This window comes from Rhyacophila brunnea, unplaced genomic scaffold (assembly GCF_057557595.1).
Source record: "Rhyacophila brunnea isolate RB1 unplaced genomic scaffold, BYU_Rbru_1.0 scaffold_14, whole genome shotgun sequence".
Lineage (NCBI taxonomy): Eukaryota > Metazoa > Arthropoda > Insecta > Trichoptera > Rhyacophilidae > Rhyacophila > Rhyacophila brunnea.
The window spans coordinates 9839661-9866616 of record NW_028232796.1 but is presented as its reverse complement, the minus strand read 5'-3'; the positions used below and the strand labels follow the sequence as shown (position 1 = coordinate 9866616).

General features: G+C 33.8%; 1 protein-coding gene across 2 annotated transcripts in view; it reads right to left on the bottom strand.

The window, feature by feature from the left end:
* LOC147075589 (D-beta-hydroxybutyrate dehydrogenase, mitochondrial) overlaps positions 1–26956 on the bottom strand; it is a 247599-nt gene that overhangs the window by 87549 nt on the left and 133094 nt on the right. For both annotated transcript variants that reach the window (XM_085941907.1, XM_085941906.1), the window contains exon 4: positions 24489–24642. In XM_085941907.1, coding sequence (XP_085798033.1) covers positions 24489–24642 — 154 coding nt within the window. The remainder of the gene's footprint in view (positions 1–24488; positions 24643–26956) is intronic.

Genomic DNA, 26956 nt, shown 5'->3' with positions numbered 1-26956 from the left:
TAAAATGGAATAGATTTCTGTTGAAAACATGCAAACCCAATAATTATTATTAGCGATGGGATCAAAATAAATTAGCTAAACAATATTTCCACTACCGGAAATCATTATTATATTTCTAATGAATTGAAATTCAACGAATGGGTTATTATTTAATGACGGTTAGACACTTCCATTGTTACAATTTTCCTCAAATTTCTATGAATCCTTTGATAACATGAACCGTTGATAGAAATTTTAATAAAGCATTTCAAATTCTATTTCGAGGGTCAAACCATACAAACGTATTTTAATACAACCTTATTCGCCATTTAGTCTGTCCATTGTGATAATTTGTCAGAGGAATAATCAGTTTTTAGTTTATTGAAATTATTGTCAATTTAATATTTTCGTGTTATAAAACTATGGACCTGTAGTAAGTCTATTCTATCTATACACAAGGCGGCTAAAAATAATTGATAAAATAATCGATCAGTTTATCATATTTATGTATTGAGGTATTATAATGTTACAATAAGTTAGCTGTATAAACTGTCAAAACTGTCTATCTCGCTCTAAAATCTAATACAGCCAAGAGAGGGGCTGTTAAAACACTTTCTAAATCACTTTTTGACAGTTTAGATGGTTAATTTTAAGTAACAACTAATCGCCTTTATACGTAAATGTGGTAAACTACCGTCGATAGCCTCCTTGTGTATAGAATAGCTTCGCTGATGTCATAATGCACCTATCAGGCACTATTGGCGAGGGGTGCATGACTAGTCATTGCGCTCCCCAAAGACGTATAAGTACATTTTCGGTGACGTGGTATTATTTTGTATTCGAAATTTTATTTTTCTGTATAAAAATGTACTTATATTTTTATTAATATTATTATTATATTGACACCCCGGAAGTCCGGGTAGGGAAGGGAGTCGGGGCCGCACAGCCCGATCCGATCTCCGCGCTCGACTCTCCGGTCGACCGGGCGTCGATGACGCCCTGGTTAGCGTGCTGTAGGTCGATTCGTGTGAGTCACACGACCAGCTTCCATCCTTCGACTAGCTCAGTGATTGAAATTGTTTAGGGCGGTCAATAGAAGCTGGGTTTTGTGTTTGGGTAGAGCACGTTCAGTGTAAGGTTAGGCCTTGACAGTTGATTATGGTGGATCTTCACAATGAAACACACGTTGTTCGTAGCACAAAGTTCTATTTTTAACTTATAGTTCACAAAAAAAGGTACGTACACAACACACAGATACACAATATTAAGTTTTACACGGTTTATAATTTTTCAACAGCCCTAAATTTATTAATGATGGGCGCCGTAGGCTGTGTCAATTAAAATTTAAGAATCAACGGGCACGAAGTCCATCGCGTATCGGAGACTCGGGCTTACTGCCCGCCAGATTGGTTATGTCCCCGTTCCAGCCTTATCGCTGTCCCTCTCGATCTACCCCTGGACGCTCATCCCTCTCTGTCGTTCTCGCCTGCGGCAGAACGCTTGGGCCTTTACTTGGGTTTTACCTAAAGGGTCGTCCAAGTCACCTTTTTGCCAGTAGATGAAAGTTACAGCGATTTCGGAGGGATTGAGCCCAAAAAAAAACAACACTAGGTATCTTAATACAAATACGATTTAAAACTAAAGCTATTTCCTTTAAGTCTCGATCATACCAATCCCGCAGGTCCAACCTTTATCTCCCTATCTAGCAATTTTTATATTTATAGATAATTAATAAAAAGCATCTTATGCATAGAACGGCGATAGAAGGACTTTGGCTTGGCGGACTATAAGAAACATGAATGTGGCATCCATAGCTTTGCTCGTACTTTGCCCTTAAGGGGTCCTCCATACACGTATAAACGTGGCGGTATCAATATTATATTATATTCTTATCTATTGTGAGGGTAATATTTGTGATGATGTAAATATCATGTTATGAGCGTCTTGAATTTAGATTTGTTATGTCCATAATGTTTTCTTTCTTAAATAAATAAATAAATAAAATAAAATGACACTTGGTGAGAATTCCACCAGTGGTCATGGTGTCAAGGTATGGGGCATGTAGCTGGGAACGTAAGTGGGTCAGAAGCAGCGCTCGAAATGGAAAAGTTTACGAACCGGAGCGCTCGACCAATTTTCTGAAGATATTTACCTAGTTATCAAATCGTATGTGTATTTTATAAAAATAAGTGTGTCAGATTTTCTATTGTATGGCCTATCTACCTCAGACAGACAACATATTTTTTCCACGAGACGGAGCGATAATTTTACAAATTTCACGAGCCGGAACGGCGCTCCGGTGCGTTCCGTTCCATTTCATGCCCTGGTCAGAAGTGGAAGCGGCAGTGTAATAAACGTGTACGTACGAGTACTTATCAGTCACATTGGTTAGCTGTGTGGATTTTCTGTACTCAATAACGTCGTCTCACAAAACATTATAGAGAATGCAGTCCGCAGCGTGTGATATTTATCGCGTCTACACCAAGTGTAAGTTAACACATTCACTGTAGACCTTTTAATTATTAATATTTAATTACCACATTTAAATAACATGCTAATTATATCTAATGGCCACCTGATATAATATTACTAATTTATTACAGTAATCATTGATATACGACTTGTGAATATAATATGTTTTAATATACCATTTCTGCAAACCCCTTTATTACTCTCAATTAACTAAATCTGACAGAAAGAAGCGAAGAATATTTGAACAAAGAATAATACCATTATGCAATCGGCAGTTTCGCCAACTTAAACATACGGAAACAAAATTAATTGTCTCTTATAATTTACTGAGTATTATGTTGGCAACAGTGCTTTCCCTCTGTTGCAATTACAGTGTTTTCTTATCAAATTTAACAAGAGATGTCAACTACATAAAATTATATTATTTCACGATTAATAATTCATATCTGGTATTATAATTAATGTACGAGTAGTATATTAAACCAATTTTGTAGGAGTAAATTAACAGAATTTCAAGCGAATTCCAACACGTGCGTGCCATATTTGTTGTGAGTAGCATAATATCTAGTTACAATGATAAAAATGTATGATACTATTCTATATTATGTACCTAACATTATAAATAATTATATTATATACGTAGTACCTAACTGGTATTATATTTTCATCCCATATGATAAAGTAATATAATATACATAGGACACAAAGTGTAATTATCTTTTAGGCAGCGTCATGACACACATGATATGGTATATATTAAAGGTTGCTATACCGTGATTCCCGCTCGATTGATTAATTTAGAAATGCCGGGATTTTGCGCTTAGTTTTCATATGATTTTCACAATATGCTGAAACTATAGCTTGTGATTTCTCGACATTTTTTTATTTTCAATTCAAAAAGCTAATGTATTTATATTACTGTTTCCTTGCGACGTCGAAATTAGTTTTTTTGATTTTCTGAAAATTCTCGAGATTCTCAACAAATCGACATTGTTGTGACGTATGATGTTACCTCTTGCCATTAAAAGAATTACCATTACAAAATCCATTCAAGATCGATCTTTTTTGTTCTGCAAGATTTAAGAGATTTCATTCAGAATCAAAAGCGAGATTTTTTTTAGTTCTTCCGGCAAAAACAAATTCCGTTCAGCATCAATTAGGAGAGATTTTTTTTGTTTAAAAAAAAAATACCGGCGAATATTTAACAGTTTGGTCGTAGCCGGCATCTTAGCTTAGTAACAATTTATCGATTTTTCGAGAAACTCATTGGTGGTGTCTCGAGAAATGAGAATGGTGGAAATTTCGGAAAATTTATTTCTCTAGATTTGAGATTGGCCTTTTTCGAATCGATCGAAATTGATCGAAACGAGATTTCTCGATCACAACCTGCAGTCGAAACGTATTTTAGTGAAGTTGGTATGTAGTTGCTTAATAATTAGAATATAAAATACCGGCAAAAGTGCTGTATAAAAGACGAAATAAGGAATTTGGGAAGATTAACATCCTGAACGTCATAAAAATTAATTTATTAAACTTTGTAGATATATTTTTATCATTATGACAACTTTGCTTCTTACCTATGACAATCAACATTTCATCATACAAAATATTTTTTTTTGTACCATCCAAAATATTATTATGAACGTCCTTGTTACATACTAAATTAATTGATAATAGAGTCATATTTTGATTCGATGGTAGGTATTATGATTTTTTTTACACGTCTTATATTATTGTCTATTTAGGTTTAATGTTCAGTTGACATTATATAATAAAATATATTCGATAAACATAATATTAGAGTTTCCAATTGAGTCGTATTTTTTTGAGAAACTAAAACAAATTGCCATGTTATATTTTGGAATAATTTAATATACATGCCTACATTAATCCCGAAATTCTAGAACTAAGAATTCTGTCCGGGATTATAATCCCTATTATGTATGTGGATATAGCGCGAGGTATTTTTATTTTCGGTATAAAAAAATCTATGTCAATATTATATTTCATTCTTAGAAATTCGTCGTTATCAGTATTAACCGGATAAATCCACTGTTGGATGAAAGGCTCCGCTAGTTCTTTCCACTTTTCTCGGTCCCTGGTTCTACGCAGCCACGAAAATATGCCATATTTTATGAGTTCGTCAATTCATCGGGGTTCAGTGCGACCCTTAGGTACCAGTGTGGGGAGTGTCTCTATATGTCGGTTGAAAGGGAAGAGCTTCTCAAGTCAGTCCGACACTGTTGGACCGATCGGCCATTGCGAATTAGTATCCAAGAGGGAAAAATTTTAAAAAGCTTGCGGCATTTTACGGCGAGCAAGAAGGTCCTTTCTCATCTAGAATTGACAGTAATTTACTATATCAAAGCAGGAATCAAGCACATTATATTGCACGCCAACTAAGGTCCTAAGACACTCTCAGAACAACTTTGAAGTACACCTAACGTTCGTTACGCCATGGTATATGCCTGCATAATGGGTGTGGAGATGTGAAGGGTGATGGAGGAAAAATAAAGTGTATGACTGTATCTGTCTAGCGGTTGTCCACTCCCTAATTGACATATCTATCCCATTGACATTTCATCACATCACGTACTCTTATTTGCCTCCATATCTATTGGTTTATATTGTGGTTTTACCGCGTTATACTCAACGGACACCTTTTCATGCCACATTATGATAAAAAGTAGTTATTGTATTTATTAGTTGTTTCAAATTATTAGTATTAATATAAGGTAGAGCTTTATATAGCGAATACTTAACTGTGTTTAAAATAATGTAGTGTGACACCCCCGTATGGTCCCCATTTGGGGATGTCTTTGTGTATCTGGAGAGGCCCGAATCGGTATCAAATCCAACAAATAGTAACGGCTGATTGCGAAAATAATTAAATAATGTTAAATATCTGCCGGCAACATTGTCTGAATAGCGTTAAAAATACAAATGGCAACGCCGCATTTTGTACGGCTCTCAAGTGACCGTTGGTTTTAGCGGGAGAAGCGTTTTTGACAGCAACGCTGTAAGCAATGTTAACCTCGCTATCCGTCAAAATTAAATCGAAACGAATTTGTATAAAAATGTAGCCATTTAGAATATATTAACTTAAATATACCTTGCCGTTTCCAAAACAATTCCGATGTGTTATCTGTTCACCTCCACATCCCGAATCCAGACGAAAAACCTGACAACAAAATAAGTGGCAGTTTGTTTCTCACTTACGAAATTGGAGGGAAATGATAGTAGGTATATGATTCTCTTTCATGTTTTCTCTTTTACGATCATTGAAACGTTACTTTTTAGTATGTCTACTTAACAAAAACTGAAAGATTGTGTAAATATTTATGAAAGTAAGTCAAAGCATTGTGATAATAATAATAAATATTATAGCGTTATAATATGAAATACAATGCGATTCCCAAAAGACATTTATAAAATGAAATATAAGTCTGAAATAATATATTCGATGGCCCACGAGCGGCGCTTTCATTTCCTAACAGCAGCGAGAGAGATAAGAGAAACTGACATATTTGCATTAAATTTCACCGCCTTGTGAAACAAAATATACTATAAAACATTTTCAATTGGATGGATGCAACATAATAATAATAAATACTGATGGTTGAGTCCACCCAACGTGAGCCGGAGACTAGCACGCCTGTTCACTGATCGATAGTTTGATGTTTCGAATCCAGCAATAAGGTTATTTAAAAAAAAAATAAGGCTTGACCTCAGAGTAATAATATAAAGAGAGTGCTTAGTGTTCGGCAAAATAAACCTGTGTTTCTTGCGTATGCATGTATGCTTGCACAGTAGAACCTAAAGTAAATGTTCCGTAGACGATGTCATGAGATTTTATAACTTTCTTTTTAGACCAAGCCAAACCCAACCTAACCTAACCTAACCTAATCTAACCTACCCCAACCTAATATTATAATAATATTAGGTTGTAATTATAATATAATATAATCTTAGTTTGTGGTAATGATGCATAAATGTATGAAAATTTCGAATTTCGAATTTTCAATTAATAATTATTAGATCGAAAAGCCTATGCGCCGAAAAAAAGGTATTTATTATAATTGTCTACATGGAATAAACTGTTTACGTAAAAAAAATATAAAAGCTCATGACAACATCTGCGGTTCAATTATTATCAAACCTAAATTTTATTATTATAACTTAATTATGTAATGTTATACCATCATGTTACTTCTCAGTATGGGTAACAAATTTAAACAGAACATAATTAACTGTATTTTCTACTAAATAAGGTAATCATTCAAATCAATATTTAACGGCGACGTGCACAAAAAATATTTAATTCAGCCGTAGAAATTCTATCTTACTCTAACGGTATAACGCATACTGCGAAGATATAAGAGTTTGGAATACTTTCTCATTCGCACGTATGGTTCGTTTTTGTTCAGGCCTTAGGTTAGACCTTATAGGGTGAGTAAATCACCTAATATATTGTAGGTGAGTTAATCTCTTTTTATACAGTCGCGTGATCCATGAGGTCAAAGTTGTGTACTCTGAGCCGCTTTATTGACTAATTGATTGCTGATATAGTAAACAATCTAACCATAACCTTGCGCAGATGTGATTTCTTCTAGTGCGCATGAAATAGCCGATACTATTTCCGAAGGACTGCTTGCTGATGGCATCCGACAGAGCGGAGCTGTTTGACAGGGTCTGTTCACACGGACCCAATCAACTAAGGCCAACTTTGCGGTATTTGAAAAGTTTGCTGTGTCATGTAGAATAGATGACAGAATAACTCCGATCTTTCCTTAGATTCATCACTTGCTGAATCCTCTGTTTCATATAATTTTAAATATACGTCTTTAATATAATATGACTATTTTATTTCTGATACAACGTTTCACGGTGAAGTGTAATACGGCGAACTGCATATGTATAAACTTCCGGACATGGAAAATTACATCTGCCTTGCTTTTTGATAAGTAGAATTAGCAGGATACGACGGGGTGAATGACGCCATGGGATCTTATTCACTAATGGTCTCCAGAGCAGCAAAGTCTACAAATGAATGGCGGAAGGTTATCTAGAATAAAATAACTGTTTCGGTCAGCAGAAAAAATAACGACAATGAAGAGAAATACAACCACGCTAAATATCTTCTGAAATCATTATCGTGTATTGTATAATACAATACGTAGTCCTATCCCTATAACTCTACCAATATTAACTAATGTATTGTCGATATTACATTGTTCAAAAGCACCCCTTTCTAAAAATAGCATTGAATGTCAGTAGGGTGAATTTCTTTCTCGTGCTATGCTATAAGCTTTAAGTGGGTACACGGGATTAACAGTGTTTTATAAAATTTCATTTTTACATTGTTAAAAAAGCGTCGCCGAAGCCTGACGCATATTAATTATTTTCCAGCAGGGTCCCGTGCGAAAGCTTAATGACGTACCATTTTTTTTAAAGTGGCCGCTCTGGAAAAGCTCGATTTTACAAAAAAAACTGACTGCAAACAAAATGAGAGTAATTATATCAATTTTGTTCGTGGCGTAGAAACTTTATTTCTTTAGGTAGCAGTATTTCGTTTCCTTTTGTTTCAGTAGACATTAATTTGGTTTGTCTTTGCTAGATGTACAATTAGTATTTTATTGTCATAATAATAAATGATGGTGTATAAAGTAATGACCAGACTCGAGTTGACAATATCATACAATTAGCAACACGGTATTAATAATGGGTGTTTTTTGATGTTGCTTAGATAGACTTCACAAAAGAGGTAACTGTCAAACCGAGCTGAGGTACTGCGCTCGTTTTTTAACAATAATGATCAGTTTAGTTTGGAAAATCATCACGAATACAGTCACTACCAAACAGTGGTGAAGAGTGGAGGTAGGCTGTTAAGATCCGCCATAAATAAAGCACACTAAACTTTGTCAGTCATACAGTAACGTCCCTAGAAAAAATGCCGCCCCTGGGCAGCGTCAAAATACCACTCCATTATACAGTATTTTTTATTATCCTTTCATGACTTCAATATCTAAGAAATACATTATTAACAAAATATATACCACAAAATTTAATTTAAATGTCATCTCTACTTCAATAAACAATATTGTGAGTCCACAGTTTCAGATATATTTAAAAATACACCTGACAACTTTCAAAACTCGCGAATGACTGGCAAAAATATTTAGATAAATTAATTAGGTAAGTACCTAAGTATGTACCTACCTATAATTCAAATATAATTCGCAAATCTGCACGTGTCATTGCTGGTCATCAATGAATGATGTCCAAAGACAACGGAAGTAAACTAGACATCGCGAACCCGAGGAAAAAATACAGTCTTGTTAAACCTTTTATGCTAATCAATACATTTTGTTCCCAACCAGTGAGCTGATTTTTTTAATGGAAAGATATTTCGTATTTCGATATTCCGTTATTAGTATCTATTCTTATACATATTTAATGAATCTACTCAATTTGCCGCCCTTCGAGTAACTGCCGCCCCCAAGCCACGCTCAATCTGCCTATCCCCACGAGACGTCACTGCAGTCATACGATTTGTTTTCATTAAAATAAAACTACAATTTACAGATAGCGTTGGTTAGTTAGAGAACTATTCATAATTTGTTGGTTATATTTTTTTATTGTGATCCTTGACTTAATAGGTAGGTGATAAAGTTTTTACCTACTTTATTGTATTGATTTGTTATATAAGTTAGAGTTAATAGTAGGTACTCGTTATCAGTTGTATTTGCCTTTTGGTGAGTGTACACAGTGCCTGAAGATACCGAAAGACGTAACCCGGGTCGCATAAACGACTCTAATGAAATAGTACACAACTTAAATCCATTAAAGATAAAGAATTTGTTGTGAACATTTTTAAAGTATTTTTTTTAATAAGGAAATTTTTTTAACAGATAAAACCGTTTTTTTTTTTAAATTTTGTTATTGTTTCATCCTAACAATATATGTTATGAATTTTGCACCCAGTTTATTTTAATTATTCACTGAGTTTAGCCAAATAGGCCACTATTGGTTAATTTAATATTTTAGTTAAAATGCTTGTGTAGCTAAAGTGACAAACAGCGCATAGTCATACGGTACGGGATTCCAATATTAATGCGGCATTTCGTATGCAAGTGTTGCTCCTCAAACGCGTATCTAATACACTCGTATCGGTGCGACCTCACGTGACATGCATAGGTGTTCAATGTGACCCCGAGGTCAGGGCCGTGGAGAGGACCGCGACTCGGTAATGTGTACCGCTGTATTGTGACTGCGACAGCTAATTTAAAATGCAAGCGCACGCCTTTATTGCTACTACTACAACTCAATTGTGGAAACTCATGTTAATTATTAAAATAATTGAAAAGATTAATACAATATAAATGTACGTGCATATAAGCGAGTCGAAGCACTTTGATAGGTAGTTGTTAACTAGTTCACGACATTCTTTGATATTTATATAAGTATTAATATATAAATATCAAAGAATGTCGGCTATTATAGCGACTTACTAGTATATGCACGGGGTATGGCAGTGCTTATATATCTGTCTATAATATAATATATATTTACAATAATGTGTTGAATATATTTCAAGAAAAACCAACAATAAAAATTAAAAAAAAAAAAATTATGGATATCTAAGAAATCATATTGTTTTTATATAAATTAATAGAATAGAATTTTTCATTATGTTGCCACATATTTTCTCATCATAATATGATACATACATAAACATAATCATTTGCACAGTGACGTCCAGAGGCAAAGTGTCGCCCTTAATCAGATTCAGAATGCCATCCCTCTTAATTTTTAGTCTCAAATTGAATGCAAATTTGTTGGGTAGCTACTGACCTATTTTATTAGTCATCATCAGCAAATTTTCATGAAAAACAGTGTTTTTAGGTAAGTAAGTATAGGTCTGAGACCTTGACATGTTTGGAGGCCCCCTCTGAACATTTTTTCTATGCGATAAACCACCATCGGGTGTTATAATACAAAAATACGAATAAGAGGATAGGTTACCGAAATTTTGAATGCTTCCATTATTTTTTAAACTGTCGGTACTTTTCAACTAATCGACTGCATCGTCTACATCACAGAAAACCGCCCCTGGTCTCAAAAGTTATATTATTCGTATTCGTTCCTTCATTTGCCGCTCTTTATAATGCATATAATGTATATATGCAATGCATAGCCTGCCTATCCCCATCAGACGACACTACATTTACAAAATATTTTCATAATAATGTTTACTATTTTTTAAATGTTGTCAACTCCAAATAAATTCGAATTATTTAATTTTTGAAACCCCGAAGTTCAATTTTACATTATTCATTCATATTAGATTTATTGAGATTTTTTATTAGCTGGCTATATACTTATACAAAAATATAAGAAAAGCATAAATATTAAATTTGAGATAGTGGCTGAGTGCCCGCATCTGAAAACGTGGATGCGGTTTCGATTCTTGGAAATATTACGTATTCTTTTTACAATGTGTGTCCGATCCAGAGAAAGTACCCAATGGGCCAAACGAATCGTTAATACTAGTAGTAACTATTTCACGTAAAAATGTTTATTAATATAACCTTCGTGTTGATATTATATTTTAATGATAGAAGAATGTATAAGGAAAGTTTTGATTGTTTTATTAAAAACATGTGTCATTTTTATAATAGTTAGCTTTCTTCAAATGGAGTGACTAAATGCAGAGTTGGTAACTCGGGTTCTTTCCTTTACCAACCTGTCTGATGCTAAATGCTGAAGGGGATGGAACCAAGTAATATTTAGCCATAAAAGAACAGATGAAAAATAAGCTTTATTGGACAGTATGGTTTTGTAAAAGACATATTAAACATATTCTTTTGGACGATATAATTTAGTTTGACTGCACTCTCGCGATTATGTTATAAAACATAAATTCACAACGGTACAACGTGCGACTTGATAATTTAAAATAATCTTATTTAAAAAGTTTTTTTCGGAACAAACAAAAGTGAATAAATCTTACTTATAACTCTGTTTGCGGAGGGGTGCGGTTAATACAAAGTTATGTTCCCGGGCGCCAGTAAGAAAAGCGGCGCTAGTGTTTAAAATTTAAATTCGTGCCTGCTGCGGTTTGCGTCTTTGATTTAGAGTAAAGTCGGCTGACAGTAAAGTTCAGATGTGGAGAAATTACATTAAAGAGAGGCTTAATTAAAGAGAGAAAAATTTAAGTCAGTTCTGGGAAAGCGTTGTAATACTCGTAATATGTCACTTTGGAATACTAAGTAATATAATAAAAAATCAATCGGAAAAGTTTTGAAGCAGTGTTTGATTTAGTCTGGTTTGGACAGGTCTGGTTTGGTGGTGCCATTAGCTTAAATTAATGGCACCACCAAACCAGACCCGGTCTTAATTGGGCGTATCACGGGACCCTACGTTTGGTTGAGAAGCATATTTTTTTATGACTGATAATGTCTCAGGAGCAGTTACCCAATTCTAAATGTGGTTTGACTGAATTTACATGACTTTAACTTAAGAATACCCATGGAAGAGATGAGCATGTAGAGGCAATATTCAAATTTGTAGTAAGTAGGTAACAAAAGCTAATATAAAACTGCCGAACAGATCATAAGTGAAGAGATCTTCACGTTGGCAGTATGACGCCGGAAATTTTCTAAATGCAACAAAAATGGCCTTTGTTACTACCGGGTCGGACGGTCTGATGGGCCCAATAGCTTGTTGAACCGATTTGAGCAGCTCTTCCCGATCCATATACACTTCAGGATATTCTTAGAGGATGTTGTTTGCATCCTGTATTTCTACGCCACTTGGACATGTTGAACGGGTAAGAAGATCAAGCTCATAGAGCCTGCAAGCAAAGCCACCATGTACAGTCAAGAATAGACTGGTGTAATGATCTGGTATAAAAGCAGTTATCTCCATTCGTCATTTGATATTTAAAAAAAAAAACATTTATATTAGACTGTTTTTGGTGGACGCATCCCATTTTTTCTGCCAAGTCTTTAACGCTGCACCCAGCATCATTAGACATATCATTTTATTCAATAACGTCGTTCTTTTAGACAATAAAACCTTAAATAAAGGAAATTAAAACATGTCACATACCTTAAACTATGTGAATACGTTAGCACCATAGCCGAAAAAAAAAACTTACACGGAATCCACCATTATGTAGGTACATAATCATGGCCCCCACAATGAGGGGCTGAGAGGGCTGTAGCCTAGGGGCCCAGGCTTAGGGGGCCCGGCGTGGCGGGTCAATCAGATATTTAAGATAAACACACATCACAAATTTGCTCTAACAGTAGGTAAAAAAAGTTGCCTACGGCGCTATTTCTCAAGAAAGAATTTTAAATTTAAAAAAAAGAGGTCGTTAGATGCATTTTGATTGTTTTATGTTGATTCTTGACAACTACATAATTCAAGTAGATGTATTAAAACTACAAACATCCCTAAAAATATACCGAAGGCACTTACTTTTACCTCTAAGACAATTTTGAAAACGCTTCTGTGTGCGTCACACATGCCATTAAACTAAGCGATAGGTAGGGGGGGCGCCAAAGATCCTAGCCGGGGGGGCCGTTTTAGGATGTGGGGGCCATGTACATAATACTCATAATTTCTGCCTGAATTTACTTTCTCTAAGCAACGCATGACCTGCTTACTTCCACGGGACGTTACTGATTAACAAACAGAAACATTGTTGAATGATTGAACGATAGTTTTGCGTTTGTTCAATGAAATCTAAATCAGTAGTATTTAAAAATATTAATTTGTGAAAAATGTGCTCAACTTTTTTAGATTTTGGTTATTTATTAATTGTTTGACTGTACTATTTTCGAGGTGCCCTTTTAATTTTTCTGACGAATCGATTACCTACGTCATTTGCATCAAAGAAAATCTTTGCTGACTTTTTAACGTTTAATATGCGACTGTAAATTCTGTTCGATGTTCTAGAATCTAGTATAAGTTTTGTAGACTTGCATCTCGATTCTGTATAATCTCAAAATAACTTCTTTGCAACAATATGTGGTGGAAAACAAGCAATAATACAGATCATTATATGTCTTCGTTGTGTAAATCTATCTATTTTTTATTCTCGTATTTCACTCGGGCGAAGTCGTGGGGATTCGCTAGTCAAGAATAAAATATTATCGGTTTGCTATATAGGATAGGCCTTTAGCTAAAGTCATACAGATTTGATGCATTTACATTTTCTGGCAGTTCGTAAAGCATTCAGAGCCATTCATTGGTCGGCGGATTAGTATTAAACGGCATGCAGCAAATGATGTATCGACTTATTAGTATGGAGTGGTTTTCAGCCAATGAGATTTTATATCATGTTTGCCCAAATTGAAGATGGACAATGCAACTAAAAAATCAAACCTCATTGATGCAATATAGGGAACTTTAATGTTTTTTATTAATTGTAGGTTGATAAAAATAATTTTACTCTCCACAGAGAGATAAATAAAAGGCAGGCGAAAAATATTTAGAACTAGCTGAAGTACCCGGCTTCGCACAGGGTCGCTTCGTGGTTATATTTATCTTAGATATTTAAAAAATAATAAGAGGTAATTATTTTTTTAATATTAAAATATCTGTGTAATACAATATATCAATATGAAAATAATTCTAATAGGAGTAAAGGTCAAACAAAAGAACACTAAATTAAAATCGAATCCAAAATACGCAAACGTTTTTAATGTTATTATTATGCACTAACAAGCCAAATTTGGATTAAACGAACTTTGTATTTTATATAACACTAATTTAGAAACCTTTGCAGGTGTGCGCACAACAACTTACAAAATTTCATCGCAATCAGATGAATGGTATAAGAACGCATACGAATAGAAGAAGATAGAATAGAAGAAGAAGATGGTCGTACTAATTCAGAAACCTTTGCGGGTGTTATCACAACAACTGACGAAGGTTTCATCGCAATCGGATGAATGGTATAGGAACCATACGAATAAAAGAAGATATAATGAAGAAGACGAAGAAAATGTTTGTACAAATTCATAAACCTTTGCGGGTGTTGGCACAACCACTGACGAAAGTTTCATCGCAATCGGATGAATGATATAGGGACCATACGAATAAAAGAAGAAATAATGAAGAAGAAGAAGAAGATGGTTGTACTAATTCAGAAACCTTTACGGGTGTTACCACAAAAACTGATGAAGGTTTCATCGCAATCGGATGAATGATATAGGAACCATACGAATAAAAGAATACATATATAATAAAGAAGAAGAAGAAGATGGTTGTACAAATTCAGAAACCTTCGCGGGTGTTGGCACAACCACTGACGATCTGAATCGGATGAATGATATAGGGACCATACGAATAAAAGAAGATATAATGAAGAAGAGGAGGAAGATGGTTGTACTAATTCAGAAACCTTTACGGGTGTTACCACAACAACTTATGAAGGTTTCATAGCAATCGGATGAATGATATAGGAACCATACGAATAAAAGAAGATAGAATGAAGAAAAAGAAGAAGATGGTTGTACTAATTCAGAAACCTTTACGGGTGTTACCACAACAACCGATGAAAGTTTCATCGCAATCGAATGAATGGTATAGGAACAATACGAATAAAAGAATATAGAATGAAGAAGAAGAAGAAAATATAGATTTTTCTAATTTAGAAACCTTCATGGGTGTGCATACAACCACTTACCAAAATTTCATCGCAATCGGATGAATGGTATAGGAACCATACGAATAAAAGAAAATAGAATGAAGAAGAAGAAGAAGATGATGATTTTTCTAATTCAGAAACCTTCATGGGTATGCATACAACCACTTACCAAAATTTCATCGCAATCGGATGAATGGTATAGGAACGCATACGGGACAGACACACAGACAGACAGACATTCATTTTTATATATTCGTATAGCCTATACTCTTCGCGAAAGTGCAAGCAATAAGTTGATAAAGTTTTATCGCAATCGGATGAACGGTATGGCAGTGCATTCAAAACGAACAAACAAACAAACAAACCCACAAACAAATATTATTTTTTATATATTAGATTTTATATTATTATGTTCGCTTTCGATATTTTCATTTTTATCGTTTTTATTACTTTTATACTTTATAATAATGTTTCATGTCAAGTTGTGAACGTCTTAAAATTATAATTTCTAATTTACACAATATGTTAAAATAAATTGAACTCAAAAAATTAATAAATTGAAAAAGTTATTACGTATACTTCGAACACAGTTAATAAACTATTTTTTATTTAACGAATAATTATTTACAAGATTGTAATATTCTTTTATTGAACATGTATAATTTGAAAATAATTCTGAGGAGTATATATATATCTAGATGTATTTTTCAACAATATTTTTACTTGTAGTTATTTTTACTATGCCTGGAATTGTAAATTTCTGCTACTCGGTTTTGGAGAGGTGTAATATTATTTTTTTCAACCTAATGGCTCAAAGAGACTCTATGACGATCGGTCATATAAATGGCGAAACAACTGTTTCTTATGTTGGAGTCCTGTGTCACAGGATGTCACAGTGTAAATACGATGTCATAGCTGTCATACAATATATATGTATAATATGTCGGAATGGCATAGATATGATCATAGACACTAAATCGCTCTTAGCATAATATATATCTGTCCGATCGTCATATAGTCTATTTGAACCTTAAGCCGTTTGGTTGTATTACTAAGTGTATAATTTGTGGTTTGTACTTACAACTAATTTGACTGTCTCTCCACTCAAATCATGTAGAAACTTTGTGGTATTTAGATTACTATCCATGTATGAAATGTACGCAAATAAAAAAATAAAAAAATAATTGCCAGAAATAAACTTCATTACTTGACGTAAATCATTGTCAAAATTTCTAAATATATGGAGCGATTAAGGCTTTAGTAATCAAGTCTGATGAATGACTATCATCATGATCATCAATGCTATAAGATAACCTAAGTTATACGCTTCAGTATTGACTTTATGATCCGGGTGACTCGTATTATACATCTACCATAATATGCTCTCCCACCACTGCACATCGATGATATAACAGTTATCTACGCATTGCAGGGACAGAGAGAGATGGTATGCTTTACTTATGCTTCAAGTAAATCGTATTATAAACGTACCACATTATAAGTAATTTTCGATTGTTTGGGTAGCCAGCAAAAAATATTGATTGAAGCATCAAGTGAGAAAAGATGGTACAATAGGTGTCATCTAAATAATATTATTTGACATTTAGAAACTTTAGAAACGTCAGTTTTGTCCACTTTATGCGCACTGTTTGGGAATTATTCCAAACAATGGCGAATAACGCTAGCATTCGGTGTGTATATAAAAATGAAAAGAATTTTTCACATTTGTATTATTATTATTATGATGAATATAGTTTTTTGACACAAATAAAAAAAATGGTAAAAGTAAATCGTAGGATGAAAAATGTAGATATTTGGGAAATAATGAGGTAACTGTCAAAATGCGGGAAACCGTTTGCGCTCGAGGGTGACTTTTAATAAAAATACTATAGGGGTAGGCAATAAAATGTTGCGTATGTATGCCCATATACATTCACGTGCGTATACAGGTAAACTCGCGTTTACGAACAATTTTCACCCGAGATGAAATAATAAAAGTTTTTAATACTAGAAACGCTAAACCAAGAGATGTCACGGAGACTTGAAGCTTTCGAGATGTGGCTGTATAGACGCATCCTCAAAATTCCTTGGACTGACCGGGTGACAAATGTTCTCAACCGAATGGGGAAGGACCGAGAAGTTGTACGTAGTACCAAAACCAGGAAACTACAATACCTCGGCCACATTATGAGAGGACAAAAATACAGCATTCCCCAAATTGTCATTCAAGGAAAGATCAATGGGAAGCGTGGCAGAGGACGGCGCCGCATTTCGTGGCTTAAGAACCTCCGTGATTGGTACGAGTGCAGCTCTACCGAACTGTTCCGGGTAGCAGACGACAGAGATAAGATCGCCTTGATGGTGGCCGACCTCCGCTAGGGGATGGCACAATAAGAAGAAATACTAGAAAAAATTGTGGAAACGAGTGAAGTCGAACTAATTTTTTTTACTGTCAGGGCCGTTGCGTCCAACGCAACTGTTGCGTTACCCATCAGGTGGCCATTAGATATAATTAGCATGTTATTTAAATGTGGTAATTAAATAGTAATTAAAAGGTCCGCAGCGAATGGGTCGCTACCAATCCGTCTATGACTCAATATCTAATAATTCTGACAAAAAATAAAGTAATTAATTTATTTATTTAAGAAAACAAAACATTGTGGACATAAGAAATCTAAATTCAAGACGTACACAACATGAAATTTACATTATAAGTCAAACATTACCCTCACAAGAGAGAAGAGAATATAGAAAAATAAATATATATATAATAACAAAAAAAAATAATCGAAACATACTTAAGACTCAGCTGAACAGGAACAAGGTCATTCATAGTTTAGTCAGAAATAAACCTCAGCGTTGAAAGGACGTCATTTTAATTCAGTCTAACCTCAAAAACCTCTAACCATCGGGGATTTATTTTAAGAAACGCAATAATTATTAATTACAATTCTCGGTCGAACGAATATCATTATTATTATTCCCTTCAAACATAACATGTATGCGACGTAACCTGAAGCCCGCCGAACGAATACAGGGCTGTCAAAAAATTTAAAGTTAAAAATAGCTTACTGTACAGATGGAATAATTACATACTTCCAAGCGTCAAACGGCATACAACATTCATCTAAAATAATTATGAAAAGACTAGCTGATTATGTTATGTTATTTTTGTATTGTTCTTATTTTTTTGCTTATCAAAATATTTCACACATTATCTGATGATGTGTATTTTGGATATATCGTAATATGTATCTGGTCTCATTAAAATTGCTATTAAGTTGATATAACATAGGAAAATCTGTAAATCATTAAAATGTTAATTTCGTTATAGTTTTTAATTAAACCGGTGCAATTACATATTAGATTTAAACACTGTTGTACTGTGTGACTTTTATAATATCAGATAAAACTGTAGGATGTCAGCAAAAGAGTAAACAAAACCCAGCTCATGGGATAACCGAATGGTGAGCAACTGTATATATTATATTTTCCCGCCAAATTGCACACAATTAAAAACAATTTATCATAAAAACAAGTAAGACGTCTTCGACAGCCCTGGGTGATTGATTCGATAAAGTCGGCAGTTTTTTTTGTCTTGTTCTCTGCGATCGCTAGCTTTGAATAAAAAAAATCTATGGGTGACCATTTTTTATGAGTATAAATTATTTCTTGCATTGGCTTTTATTAATTAATAATTATTGTACCTACCAACTAAAAGTAAAGTTGCGTTACTTGTTTGTAAAAGTGTCAGACTAAATTAATTAAACTAATCGGGTAAGTAATAAAAAGTCATTAATTGAGTTAGCATTTACTTGGTAGAATTCCATTTTAAAAGAAATGAAAATATAATTAATTATATTTTCATTTCTTTTAATAAAAAGTCACTTTTATAATAAACAGACATCACTATATTAATTTTTTTTTTAAATATGCATTAGAATTAAACAATATGTACCCATTTTTTTTTTTAAATAGTTATGTAATAGGTCTTACATATTCAAAATAAATACTATTCATTAATAATGTTTTTTGGATAGCACATGAAATAAAGATGTAGGTAGATATGTATTTCAACATCCTCTCGGACAATTTCAGGTTAAAACGTTATTAATATATTATTATTAAGTTTATATCGTGGCTATCCATCATATTGGTTGCAATGTTTTCCACCAAACACCTGATTAACAAATTGAATTTAGTAACATTTACGTATATTAGAAGATATCATTTTTTGGTCACCCCATATTTTATACACTTTGACAGTGTTATGATTTAAATTAAATAAGAGATCATTATTTACTTTAGACCAAAGCATTGTCGGCGACCTTTGAATATTACCAGTAGAGCAACAATTCCGGACCACATGTAAAAAAATCATATTTTCAATTCTCAAGGGCAATTCTGTAGAGCGTCCCCTTAAGTACAATTTAATACAGAAAAATATAATTTTTGAGAATGAGAAACATACAATTTTATACAGAAAAATACAGTTTTGAAAACAAAATGCAAAGTACATCATTCAAAATGTCTATGTCTTTAGGGAACGCATTTACTAATCTTGCACCCTTCGCTAATGGTGCCTGATAGGCTTGACACGAGGAAACGGTTCCAATCCAGAATAAATCATGGCTGCGACCACGTAGGTAATTGACAGGCGCATAGAAATTCAAATTCATTAGGACACCAGGATTGGAAACCAACCCTCGCGATAACAGGCAAAAGTGTTTCAACAGCAGAAGAGACCGACCAGTGATGATTGATAATGTATGTATGTACTTAGTCGATCAGAATGCAAATCATTTGAAAATACGGCTGTCTAGCACAGTAAATATTGAACCAAAGATGAAATGTTTCTTAGGCTAAAGGGCCTCATATTAGATTAGCTACCATTAGCTCTAAATTCAAAATTTAAATATAAAATAACCACATGGACACAATTGTGTAGGAGGCTACTGCTTCCAAGTAGCAGTTAATGCCATTTCGCACTAAAAAATAGATTTTTTTTTCTGTCGAACTGCATTCATAAGTCATTGTTGGATTTTTTTGCAGTTACGACCTTATAGATCTCAGTATGCGATATTACTAACACGAGCTCTCGTGGTGCAGTGCTCCTGCAGATCCCGGTGTGGACACAATATATTTATGTGATTTTCTAAACGCCTGGGGGTTTGTGATTGTTCAAAAATTACTAAAAACCACCTTGTACGAAAAAGCAAGGACATGGTTATTAATAATTAAAAAAAATATCACAAGCATGATTTTAGATAGCGTTCGGTATTAATCAAACCTAAAAATTACGTGCATGCACTGATTAATTACATTTTTTTTATTTACTGAAAATATTGATTTATGCACATAATATTTTAAATTCTTATTATTGAACAATATATATCATTTGTAAATTTTTCTTATATTATAATAATCACTTTAACATATACGTTAATAGATATCTTAGTATACCTTTAGAAGATCGTTGTATGGTTTATTTTATCAATACGTATAACATAATTATGTCTTTATCATCATTTGAAGGGGATGATCCTTTACAGTATAAATGCCTTGCTTTCCTCTTTCCACTTCGTACGTAGCATTTCACTGACACGTATTTCCGTCGATTTTAAGGGTGATATAAATAGGTAGACATTCATAACGTAATGACATATCAAGATTATGTCCTTTAGATAATTCAATGTGAAACCTTTGCTTATCTTCGAGCGTCAGGAAATAATTAATATAAATTAATAAAATATTGAATTAAACTATGTAAACAAAAATGATTATTATTATTTTATGTTACATATTACTACGTCAAAGAAAAGATTTTATGATTTTTCCGGGTTATTCGAATATATATTGATGACTTCAGATATAGACAATCTATACTACTTCACAATAATATGTCAAAGTCATATACAATGTCAAAGAAAAGCATATTTTTGCACTGTCACAAGCTATTCCGATTTTCCATTTATTGAGTGGCTTGAGAGCGAATGCTTCATACAATACTGAATAATATGTCTCATTTTTACAACGATTTTATTAGGTCGTATTTTTATTTGTCCGGCGGTTGTTTATCTGGTACAAATCTTGCAATCGATTTTTAACTAACTTCCCGACTAGCTAGACTTTTAGAATATTAGAACACGATGCCAATGCATTTTTTTAAAAATACTTTTAGCCATCTTTAAGTACAGTTGAATTCATTTTCAGTTAATTCTGTTTTGTATGAAAAGTTATTTCGGAAGAAATCCGTAATCCAATCCACTATTATTGGTTCCTAGGGGTCTGGGGTCCTAGCAACTAAATTATTAATATATACGTGCGTTATTATGGAAATCAATATGAATGTCAAAATGACATTTCAGTATTATTTCTATCAAGTACAATTTTTTTTGATCGTTTAAGCTAGTCAAGTCATGTTTATATGATTCAACAGAAAATTTAAAAACGTTGTAGGTATATAAAAAGTTCTTTTTATCTTGTAATTAATCTTTCATCAGATTGATAGCATCTATATCAACGGATATATTTCAATGTAGATTTTTCTATACAGCCCAAGGCTAACTATAATACAGACCGTGGTACCGAATTGTGAATTACGATGTCAGTGCTAGTTATTGATTATCTTAGAATGAAATACAGTAAGATGTATGCATTAAATATAGATTTTCGATTGCATTATAATGCAACAATAACCATTTTATACAGTTTATCATACAGTATTCGAAGTATGAGCAATTACTAGCACTACCATCGAAGTTTACAGCTTCGTGTGTCGACGAGGTATAGGATTAGCCAGAGCTTACTTTGCATGCTCAGCATACACGAAATGGAGACGAACACCGCACTAACGAGTTCAGTAGCGAAGTAGTGAATGGTTGCCTTTAATTATTTAGAAGAGTAAATCGATGGCATATATTTACGTTTATATTTTAAAAACAACCATAAAGAATCGATTGGTAATTTTTGAATCGATTGGAGATATATATATAAACGGCGTGAGTGTTGTGACGGTGGTGGTGAAAACTAAGGCTCGCAATATCGTCACGCGCCTTCTATGGAATATGCTCAAGACTAGGGATTCCAATCCCGGGATCCCGAGCTATTTTCGATACCTATGAATCCCAGGATTGATAAACATAATCCTGAAACTTTCGGAATTGATTTTTTTGTCAATTTTTATGGAACATAAAATAAAAACGAAAATATAACAGAAAAAATACTTTTAATAATAAATAACTGCATTAGAAATAAACTGAGTTTGAATGAAGTTTGATTTATACCCATGTGTAAGTTGTCTATTCATTTTATTTTTTCACATAAATTAATACAAATGAGAAAGATTAAAAAAAACAATGCTTAGCACTATTAACAAAGTAATTCCACCATGATCTCATACGTTTTACGGCAGTTTCATATTTGGCTGACTAATTAGATTTTTGAAGCGGAAAGGCCATAAATACACCATGATTTTCTTTACTATTTTAAATCTCGCTAACCCATTCATTAAGTATTTACTATCAGAAACAGCTATCTCATATTGAATTCACATTATTATATTACAATATTTTTTACTCCATTAAACTTATGTATTTCTAAGTTTGAACGTATACAATATTAACAATAAATGTCTTAAATAGTAAAAATTATACTAGACTTATTTTGACCGATTTTATCAATGTTATTTGTAAATATAAAAAATTTATATTAACAATGGAAAAAAATGCCATTTCCGGGATTGTCAAATTGTAATCCCGAAATCCTGAAATCCCGGAATCAGAATTTTGGCTCTGGATTGGATTCCCTACTCAAGACACAATATTTAACAGTAAAAGATAGGGAAGGCCACTGGATCAAAATCGGTACACCAGCGAACGACAATGAGGCGCCGTTGTAGGATTTGATGCACTCTCAACAGTGTTGCAAGTTCTTGTCAATGAAGTAAATATGACAGGTGAGGTAAGAAAGAATAATTCATTGTCATGAAAACACGCTGGATTTCCTTTAAATCTTCTAAGTTTAGATACAACGTCATATTGTCTTATAGTTATCTTATAAATTGATTCTATATACAGTTAAACAAAGTCGTATGTGGCACATTTTTTTGTCATGTTAGCGCGCAACTAAATGTTTTCATTTTTTTATATCAGTCAAATAAAATATTTAGGTTTTACCTATTGGCATTTTTCAGGTGTTATTCATTATAAAAAACGGCGATCTGTGGTAGTTTATGATGACGCTTAGATAACGATATTCAGAGTGATAATACCATATTGGCTGTTTAAAGTATGTCCTGCGGAGAACTCATATGGATTCTAGTTTTGCTCATAACTGCTTACTATGCCCCAGTGACCCTGAGACAAACAAACGGAAAAGTTTCTCGACATCAAAAAATAATAGCTATATTACGAAATAAAATTCTTGTCATAGTAACAACAATCCTTGATTGAATAAAAAAACTATTACTGTTTTTGTAAAAATAACATTTTGTTGTAGTTTTACAATGCCTATCTGATGATTTAGTTGTATAGGGAATAAACTGTATGTTATAAAATTTTGTGACATGCCAAAAAATTATATAAGTAGGCACATAGTTATACCATTTAGGCCATCCTCCCACGGCGCAACTGAAATCTGATGGAACTGGTTTATGAAGGAACTCATAAACTGACCAATGTGATGCTTCGCACACGGCGCCACTGAAACCCAGTTGAAATAATAATTACATAACCTCAAACTGTCAAACTTAACTATCAACCGTGTTGTACAAAAACTGACAACACGCGCGCTGCAGCGTTTACATAAGGTTATTTTGATTTTCCAATTAACATTTAACCAATTTTGGTAAGAAAATATGATTTTTCACCGAAATCTAATGATGTTGGTACCACTGTTTTACGGTGACTGGAAACTTCAGAGACCGCGCGACTAGCATGTCGCATCTCTTCGCGACCGTTTTGAAGCTGAGAGATTCCAGTCTCGCCGTCAGCGAGCCGCCATTGAAATACATTAGCTAGATACTGGCTGGAATTTTAGTTTCAGTTCCGACGGACATAAGTTGCGCCGTGGGAGGATGGCCTTAGACTTTAGAGGATTTATATTACCTACTAATAAACATAAAGCACTAATATTCAATCTATATCCATGTAGATAAAACACGAAATTACGTAAAATATAATCTGGAATTAAATTTAAATGTTGATTGGAAATAAAATAACAGGCAACGTTTTTTTATTGTTTTCGTGAAAATTTGTTTTTCCTGCGCCATCTAGTTATAAAAATTAAAGTAATAATATGTAGTTATGGAAATCAAGTCCGTGTCGGTAAAACAGAAAATATTTTTAGAGGTGAAAACCCTTGCTATTTCACTTACCAAGAAGGTTGATATCAGTAGCTTTTCGGATAACTGGGAAAGGCACCCATTCTAGTTCTCCGAGCGCACACCAGGCAGCAGCGTTTACTAACCCCCACAGACCGTCGGCGCCATCTGGCAAATGCTCTGCGATGTAGTGGGACGCCGAGAGAATCTGTAATAGGAAATTTCATGAAAGATGGGAAACTGTATTATTATTTAAAAAGTGGTTCATTTCTCTGCTGTGGAAATTATAGTTTTATTTTGTATCAATAGAGGGTTTTGTATAATATAGTTATTGAAATCATAATAATGACGTAATGGCAATGTTTTATATAGGAACACTCCTATGAATATCGTAATAAAATATAGGTGATTATTAAAATAAAAGTTTCCCGATTCAATTGCATTATAATATGTAATAACTAATAATGTATATAATGTAAATAAAATTGTGGTTTTTAGAGTTGAATGGATTGAATTATAAAGTTAAAACAGTATAAAAATGGACAATTAGAGTAGGATGCATATTTCTTTTCTATGATTTATTTTTTTTGAATAAAAAATGAATCATGGTGTATTTACTATATTTATGTTTGCAATAAGTATAATAATATATGTCATCATCAGCCGGGGTCAATCCACTGTTGGATGAAGGCCTCCCCTAGCTTTCTCCAACTCTCTCAGTCCTGAGTCATTCGCTGCCACGTATTTCCGCCGAACTTTACCAGTTCGTCAATCCAGCGGCTTTTAGGGCGACCCTGTGGCCGTTTCGTGCCCCTTGGGTACCACTGGATGACGGAATTTGTCCAGCGGCCGTCCTTTCGGCGAGCAATGTGCCCCGCCCATCTCCATTTCAGCTGTTTGGCAACGTCTATTACATCGCGTACTCTTGTCTGCTTCCTAACCCATTCGTTTCTCTTACGGTCCTTTCGCGTGATGCCCAACATACACCTCTCCATGCCTCGCTGTGAGACTCTTAGCTTTTGGACATCTCTCGTGTTGAGGGTCCACGTCTCGCTGCCATACGTGAGCACGGGTAGCACACATTGGTCGAACACCCTACGCTTAATACACAATGGTAGGTCACTCTTGAAGATACTATTCAGACGTCCGAAAGCACTCCATCCCAGCTTTGTTCTTCGAGCAATTTCATCGTGCATGCTTCCGTCTATGGACACCTGCTGTCCAAGATAGATGTAGCTGCTGACTTGCTCGAGTTGGGTGCCATAAATACAGATAATCGCAGGGTCCGAAAAACAGTTACTCATCACTTTTGTGTAATAATATATAATATACATTATTTGTTTTCCTATATCGTTGATAATCTGAGAAAACTTATAAAACTATGTATCATTGACTAAAATAATTACCTAACCTACATAATCTAAACTTCTCTCAACGAATGCTCATTTTTTTGTAATGCTGAAAGTTAATAGTTGAATGAAAATACTATTTCTTATGTTGCTCACTGTATTAGGTAATAATATAGGTATTTATTTAGAAATTAAACACCTGTGCTTGAAACTTTTCAGTTAACTGTATTATTATGTAAATCCAGCACTAGATGTTCCTAGTACCTACTGTTACCTCCTAAAGGTATCTCCTCTTAAGGTATTACGTTTGGAACCAATTTCTGGCTGTCTTATTGCAACATAATCAGGAGTTGGCTTCAAATTTAGCTAAATAGCATAAAATTCTATAAAATTTTAATGTTTTCTTTTAATGTAATTCTAGTTGCAAGCTATGTGTAAGATACCTGTACAATTAATTTGTATAGCATAAATTGTATGTAAAATAATATGTTGTTAGACCGACGAGAATAATAATAATTTTTACTTTATAACTAACTCAAATTTAGCTGTACATAAATTAAATAGTATACCGGATGCCTGAATGTTCTGCCAGTGAGCCATTTCCGATAAGCACACACATGGCGTCAGTCAGCTACGTGGGGACGGGTCGCATCATTTTAATTATCTATAATACTTGCATTATAATTATTATAACACACTTGTCCCTAGGGCCGTCATATCGAACGAAAAAGTATCAATACCATCGTATCTAAAGAAAATATCGATATCTCAAAGTATTAATAGTTTTCTGACGGCCTTAATTGTGTCATCTAACTTACCAATAAACATGCCGTTCTACGTCTACTTTGATTTTTTTGTTTGACTGAACCGATCGAATCTTGACTGTCAACAATAGGGCATAAATGCCCAATGCCTTGGGCCCACGGTGGCCAAGCGGCTAATGCGTCGGTTTATAATACCGTGGGTCCTAGGTTCGAATCCTTTGCCTGTTTTTCAATTTGTGTTTGGAGTTAGAGTATGGATCTAATATGTTGAACATGTGGCTAACATTCATTTCTCATTTAAAAAATCGGTTAACAAATCTCCTCTTTGTGGAGGCCCATATGATTTTATTAGGATCGGACATGGTCAACTGACGGATATCTATCAATTTATATTACCTATGTATTTGCT